Here is a 7175-nt window from a genome sequence, read left to right as displayed (position 1 = left end):
CACGCCTGCGCGAGGAACAGCGTGTCGCCCTGCAGCAGCGCGTGGACGTCGTGCGCGCCGAGGCCGAGCAGATCGAGGCCCAGTCCCAGAGCCTGCGGGACCTGCTGGAGAAGCTCAAGGCCGGTGAGCGCCCTCCGAAGGACCAGACTTGTGCATTTAGTATTCCACTCACATCCATCCGTCCCTCCCCCACCCATCCAGACTGTCTTATGTCCAGCGTCGTCCGTCTTCCGGCCAGGTGTGGGACTGTTGGCTGGGACCCACTAGGAAATCCCGCCGTGCGGCTGACTCTGGAGCCTGGGGGCGGCGCTCTTTACTCCCAGACATTTCAGTGCTACCGTCCTGAGGCCCTGCTCTGACGTTGTGAAGCTGTTCTGGGTTTTTTCCCAGAATGTTATGGTTTCAGAGTCCCTACTGAAGTCTGCGACCCATTACAAATTAGTTTGCACGTGATGGCCAGGGCTGACATCAAAATGTCACAAACTGAGCCGGGTGGGGTGGCACACGCCTGCCATCCCAGCAGCCTGGGAGGCTGGAGCAGGAGGGTGTCAATGTGAGCCCAGCCTGGGTACTTTAATTTAGTCGCTCGGTGAAACCCTGTCCCTTTTTTTTTTTTTTTTTTGGTTTTTTTGGTGCTGCGATTACAGGTGCGCACCACCATGCCTGGCTTTTGAGACCCTGTTTAAAAAAAAAGTCTGGGGACATACCCAGTAGCACCACCAAACAAGTGACCAAACCCCAAAGGAATGATTTTCCACGCTCTGGGTGGCTTCATGAACAAACGTATTGTCTGACAGTCTGCAGGCCGGAAGTCTGATGCCGCGCTGTTGGTAGGCCTGCTTCCTCCTGAGGGCTGAGCGCAGAGGGCAGGTCTGTTCCACGCATCTCCGTGGCGTGCTGATGGCTTCTCCCTGTGCCCTTTCACATCGTCTTCCCTGTCTGTGTCTCTGGGTGTCTGTCACCCCCTTTTAATGACACTGGTCATACTCCACACTGTCTTCTAAAAAATACAGTTTTATTGGTGCATTTAAGGTATACAATGTAATGACATTCATCACTGGAAATTCGCACCTTTACATAATCCATCTTGGTTATTTTCCCCATGCTCCTACCCTCCCTTCAACCCCTCCACCCCTCCCTAGCTACGAAGACTTTGTTTCCATTTTTTCTTTTTCTCATGCTAATTCCATTTCCTCCTTTCTTTTCCCCACCCTCCCCTTCCCCCTTGCACCTTTTCTTCCTATAAAACATTACCTGTTATACCCCTTAGTCCTTATTTACACTTTCAGTTTCTCACACCAGGGAAACTTTGGTATTTACACACGTGTGTCCTATTTATTTCACTTGAGTATGGCCTCACTGTGCATCCATTTAGCTATAAATGTCTCTAGTTTCTCATTCTTTATGGCTGAGTAGTACTCCATTTTATTAAAAAACCCACAATTTCTCTATCCAGCCTCCCCCCCCCCTTTTTTTTTGAGACAGGGTCTCACTATGTAGTTGAGACTGACCTGGAACTCACTATGTAGCCCAGGCTGGTCTCGAACTCTCAGCGATACTCCTGCCTCAGCCTCCCGAGTGCTACCAGGCCCAGCAAATTAACCGTATTGACCCAATGAATGTTACCTTTTTTTTTTTTTTGGTACTGGGGATCGAACTCAGGTCCTTGTGCTTACAAGGCAGGTAGCAGAACCACTGGGCTAAATTCCCAGACCTCCAGTCTCCCGTTGATGGGCAGTTGGGTTGCTTCCAAGTTTTAGCTATCACAAATTGTGCTGCTATAAACATGGGTGCACATATATAACTGTGGTGTGATTCTTTTAATTCTTTGGGCAAGATACCCAGCAGGGGCATAGCAGGGTCAAACGGGACTCCCTACTCTCTTAACTAAAGCATTCCCAATGACTCTATTTCCCGATCAGGTCACATTCCGAGGTACTTGGGGCCAGGACTCCAACACATGAATTTTGTGTGACAACCCATGACAACATAGCACGATTACTCATATCTCTATGGATGGCTATTTAGGTCATTTTTTTTTCCAGTACCAGGGATCGAACTCAGGACCTTGCACTTTCGATGCAAGCAAAGTTCTACTGAGCTAAATCCCTGGCCCTACATAATTTTTAATTGCTATCATCAATGCCCCTGAGACTCCCCAGGAAGTTAAAATATAGGAATGATATCCATTTTAAAGAGTACACAGAAATGCAGTGAAGGCATGTGAAAAGGCCCAGCATTCAGCACCGTGGGGATAATTCCGGGTCTGGACTGGGTGCAGTGTCTGCACGAGTCACAGGCACCTGCTCACTTCATTAACAGTAGCCAGTTAATAAAATAAAATGCAAGTGGCCGCCAGTGGTCAGAGTGTGGGTCATGACATGGGCTGGTCGGCCAAGGACAGTGAACGGTCCGGTCAGGTGTGACCGGGGTCTGATGTTAGGACCGTGAAAGCAGCTCAGTGCTGCCTCCCTGGTCCTCGTGCGTGTCCTGAGCAGGGACCTGCCAGCCAGATAGAGGGTGAGTTTGTTCCTAGTTCAGGTATGTGACGAAGGGGACACTGGTCAGGTTGGCATTTGGCCTCCTGAGCCCTGAGGTGAGGAGCACAGTGGAATGTTGCAGTCTGAGCTGGGCTAAGTCCCTTTCAGCCTTCGGGGCTGGCGCATCCCTGACTACGGGTCCCTCCCTGAACCCAGATATCCAGCTCCTCTTCACCAAGGCCGGGTGTGACAGCAGGATCATCGACGACCTCCTTGGGGTCAGGACCCACACGCGGGATCGGGACGTAGGTCTCTTCCTGGGCATCATTGAGAAGCGGTTGGTGGAGCTGCTGATGGTGCAGGCCTTCCTGGACACGAAGGTGGGACCGGGCGGCCTGGGCCCCCTGGGGGCTGGGCTGGGTGCTGGCCAGAGCTGAGGCCTGCTCCATCCCCCCAGAACCAGGCCTCTCCGGCTGATGCTGCACTCTTGGTGCTGGGCCAGAGCCGGGAGGAGCCTGCAAAGAAGATGGACACGCTGCAGCCCCCCGATAATCTGTGAGGCCCTGGGGGGCGGGGTGCAGGGAGCAAACGCGGTGGAGGGTTCTGGGGCTCTGGATGGGGTGGATGCTTCCCGGGACACCAGGGGGATGTAGAGGGAGATGGGGCCCCAGGTGTGGGGTGAGAGAGCTGGGCAGAGAGGGGCCGAGGATCTCTGGAGGTGGCTGGGAGGCACCACTAATGTTCTGTAGGTCAAGATGAGACTTTTCCTCCCTGCCCTAGAGAGGACCCCCCTGGCTTTGTGGCAACAGACAGCTACCCCATGAGCAGGGAGGAGCTGCTGCAACTTGTGGTGAAGTTGGTGAGTGGGAGGCCTGGGGTCTGGGCAAGGACCGCACGTGCCACCGCGGCCTCAACGGTCCCCTCGCCCCAGGTGAAGCTCCGGGAGCTGGCTCAGGAGCAGAACCGGAAGGAGCTGTCCGAGGCCATGAGGAAGTTGGACAGCGCCCGGGGCTCCGGCACAGGCTCTGTCCTGGGTTCCACCAGGAAGGCCAGTGGGATGCGCGGGTCCATCCTGAGCCACAAGAGCAGCAAAAGCCGAGGCCCCAGCTCCGCTGGCCGCGTCACTTTCGGCATTCCCAGCTCCGGCACGGGTCGCGTATCCAGGCCCGATACCTTTGGGCACCACAGTGGCACCGCCAGCGGGGCACATGGGTCCAGCCTGACCTCGAGTGTGGGCCATGTGACCCCCAGTCCTGGGGGCTCTGGTGGCCACCAGGGCTCCACTAGCTACGTGGAGTCCAGCAGAGGCCAGGAAAGCTTTGGAGGTGACCCAGAGAGAACAACAGAGTCAGAGTTGAGCGGAGGCCCTGCCTCCTCCGCTCCCAAGGACTCCTCCCAAGGCTATGACTAGGGCCGCCCTGCTCCACGCTGCCTCGCTCTCAGCGGGTTTTCTCTGCGTCTCTGCCCCGCCACCTCTTCCTTCTGCTTGTTATTGTTGCCCGTCTCCGTCTCCTCTGCTGTCCCTACTCCTCGACTCTCACGTCCCTGCACCTGCAGCTCCTCAGTCCTACCCTCCAGGACTCCCAGTGCCGACCAGATGAGCTGTGGCCACGGGCAAGGAAGGCCGGAGCTCAGCATTTACCACAGCCCGGTTACCAACTGAATCTCTGCCGATGACCCATCACCTGCCTTCCTAACCCAGGAAGGTTGTACTTTCAGGCTTATTCCCCTGAAAATGGGGGAGCGAGCAGGCTTGGCACATGGCTGCTTCCTCTACTTATAACCCTGGGGGAAAATCTGTGACCCTGACCCTGTTCTCTGTCATTCAGTCGTCTTTGAAGACTTTCACATTTTCAGCTCTTTTGGGAACTGGATCAGTCAGGACACGCTGGGTTATGCTGCAGTAACAAATGGCCCCAGAATCAGTGGCCCTGCTGCAGCAAAGATTTCTTTCCCCATTGTGGGTCAGCCAAGAGCCCCTGCTCCCTGTCATCTGTGTGCCCGGCCAGTGGGACAGCCTCTGTCTGGAGAGGGGCCAGTCCCTTTGGCATTGGGTAAGGCAGAAAAGGGCAAAGCAAGCTGTGCCTCTTGGAGCGTTGACCTGGGTGTGACATGGTCCCTTTATTCATGTTCCTCAGTCCAAGATCAGGTGACCACACCTCCGCCTAAAGGGTGGTGGGTGAGGAAGTGTAGTCTTTCCATGTGTCTGGGAGGAGGGGAAGGGAGGGATATTTGCAGGTGCCCGAATGCCAGCTGTGGGGTCACAGAGGCAAAGCCAACCTTGTTCCTGTCGGCAGTGGGTGGGTTTGGGTTGGGGGGGCCTAGAACATTGTGGATGACTGTCATGGCACAATGCCCTCCCAAATTGATCCACCCTCCTAACTCAGGAATGTAGTACTTTGAGTTTCATTCTCCTCAAAATGGTTATCACAGTGCATACCTTCAGAGAGTTTTGTTTTGGTGCTTGAGAATAAAATGGTAACATGTAAAGCTTGGCACATAGTAAATACCCAGAAAAATCTGTGATTATAAGTACAGTTAAGTACAGTCACCCCTTGGTATCTGGAGGGGATTGGTTTCATAATCCCTGTGGATGCCAGGCATGGTGGTACACACCTGCAATCCCAGCACGGGAGGCTGAGGCAGGAAGATTGCAGTGAGTTAAAGGCTGGGCTGAACTACTTAGTGAGACACTGCCTCAAAACCAAACAAACAAAAAAAGCATAACCCCTGTGGATATCAAAATCCACAAATGTGCAGGTCCCTTATATGGAATGGCATAGTATTTATATACTGTCATCCTCCTGTGGGCTCTAACCTCCCTCTGTAACACTCAAAACCCTGTGAGTAGGGAGATGGCTCAGTGTGAAGGTCCTGGACTTGTTCCTTAGAAATCAAAAACCAAGAGAACAAACCTCCGATTTGCCCATCTTTGAGTAATTAGCTTTCTGTTTGGATCTGTTTCATGGATTTCATGTGTTTCCTATGTTGGGCCTTCATGGTTTCCATCATGGTTCTGAACTCATCTACTCTTTTTTTGTCTGTTTCTGTTCTAGAGTCTCTAATCCTGTCTTTCATTGTCCTCACCATTTCTGTAGTTACCTGGGAAATCATTTCTGTTTTGAATTTTTCTAGAGCCTGGTGGATCTGTTTTACTTCCTGTGCTACGAGTTCAGGGTGTCCTGGTGGTTGGCTGTCAGACTTTTCCACCTTGTTTCCCCTCGAATTTGCTGTTGGTGAGCTGGAAGTCTGTGTTTGTGCCTTGCTTAAGTGTTTTCTCGCTTTTATTTTTGTTGTTGGTACTGTCCTTGGTTTCATTCCCTGGTTAGTACTTTGATCTTCCTGATATAGCTGCTCTTTAGGTTTTGAATCTCTGATGACTCGGAGGCACTCTGAGGGGGGATGCTGCAGGAGCACCCACGCGGCTGGGCAGTCCTCACCAGTCTGCTCCAACAAAGGCCCCTGATTAACTGGCTTTCATCGAGACATAAAAATATAAATAGGACCACAGGAAGAAAGTGTTAAAGGCAAATAAAATAGTTCAACTACTTTTGTGCTCCAGAACCCAATTTCAGCATATAGACTTTATAAGAATGCCTTAAGAAGACGGAAGTGCTAAAAAAGTCTGATTTAGGGCTGGGGATTTAGCTCTGGTTCTGCCGCCTGCCTTGCAAAGTTCCCGAGTTCGATCTCCAGCCCAAAAGCAGCCACCTGTGGTCCAGGTGCCCTTTTTAGTTTGACCCAAACAGGTGTCCATATTTCTCCTTGTAAAACATCCAGGCTTTTGGAGTCATGGGCTTTAATAATGCATATGAGAAAAGAAAGAGCTGATGAGAAGTCTCTGTGTTCATTTTACACTAGGGTCTTCCAGGGGGCAGCAGAAGATTAAGTGGGACAAGGCATTAAGATCAAAACCATTTTAAAAGCCAGGTGTGGTGGTGCATGCATATAATCTCAGCACTTGGGAGGCTGAGGCAGGAAGATTGCTGTGAGTTGAGACCAGCCTGGGCTACATAGAGTTCTGGGTCAGTTTCAGCTACATAGTGAGATCCTGTCTCAAACCGCCCCCCCAAAAAAGAAGATCAAAACCATCTTGTTCAGAGAAGTTGGGCTCAACTGTTAAGAGACAGTGGTGCCACTGTCTGCCTCACAAGTGCAAGGTCCCGAGTTTGGGCCCTGGTACCACCCCCCAAAAAAAAGTTGGGACACAAGTACAGTTTTTATAGTTTTTGGCATCCTAGAAGACTTTTTGTTGCAGTGCCACTTCTAATATTTATGAATAGGGAAGAAGAAGGCTGGGGTGAGTTAATATTCATACAATCTCTAGGGCACAAGATGAATATGTTTCTTACAGTTCTCTCCTGGCCAGGTATGGTGGTATATGTGTGTATGCTATTTACTTGGGAGGCTGAAGCAGGAGGATCGCCAAGTTCAAGGCCAGCCTGGGCCACTTGGTAAGAGCCTCTCAGTATGAAATAAAAAGGGGACGAGGATGTAGTCCAACACTCCCTGCTTTCTATTCCTGGTAGTAGAGATGGAGTGGAGGTGAGGGTGGGTAGAACAAAATTCTTCTTTCAATTCCTTACCAAAGAAGGTCCTGTTTTTTGTTTTGTTTTTTGGTACCGGGGATTGGACTTGGAACCTTGCACTTGCAGGGAAGGCAGCAGAACCACTGAGCTAAATCCCTGCCCCTCC

The 7175-nt window shown here is 51.7% G+C and overlaps 1 protein-coding gene across 1 annotated transcript in view; it reads left to right on the top strand.

The window, feature by feature from the left end:
• Window positions 1-5139, top strand: part of Ccdc114 (coiled-coil domain containing 114) — an 18437-nt gene extending 13298 nt beyond the window's left edge. Inside the window, exons 10-14 of the mRNA XM_033765874.1 lie at window positions 1-123; window positions 2697-2860; window positions 2938-3035; window positions 3261-3339; window positions 3412-5139. The exon at window positions 1-123 is cut by the window's left edge and continues 20 nt beyond it. Of these exons, the coding sequence (XP_033621765.1) occupies window positions 1-123; window positions 2697-2860; window positions 2938-3035; window positions 3261-3339; window positions 3412-3891 (944 nt within the window). The 3' untranslated portion in view covers window positions 3892-5139. The remainder of the gene's footprint in view (window positions 124-2696; window positions 2861-2937; window positions 3036-3260; window positions 3340-3411) is intronic.
• Window positions 5140-7175: the final 2036 nt, after the last annotated feature.

This window comes from Fukomys damarensis, unplaced genomic scaffold, assembly GCF_012274545.1.
Source record: "Fukomys damarensis isolate Sample0158 unplaced genomic scaffold, DMR_v1.0_HiC HiC_scaffold_19, whole genome shotgun sequence".
In the NCBI taxonomy this organism is placed as follows: Eukaryota; Metazoa; Chordata; class Mammalia; order Rodentia; family Bathyergidae; genus Fukomys; species Fukomys damarensis.
Note: the sequence above shows the minus strand (reverse complement) of the source record. Positions and strands in the feature narration are given on the sequence as shown.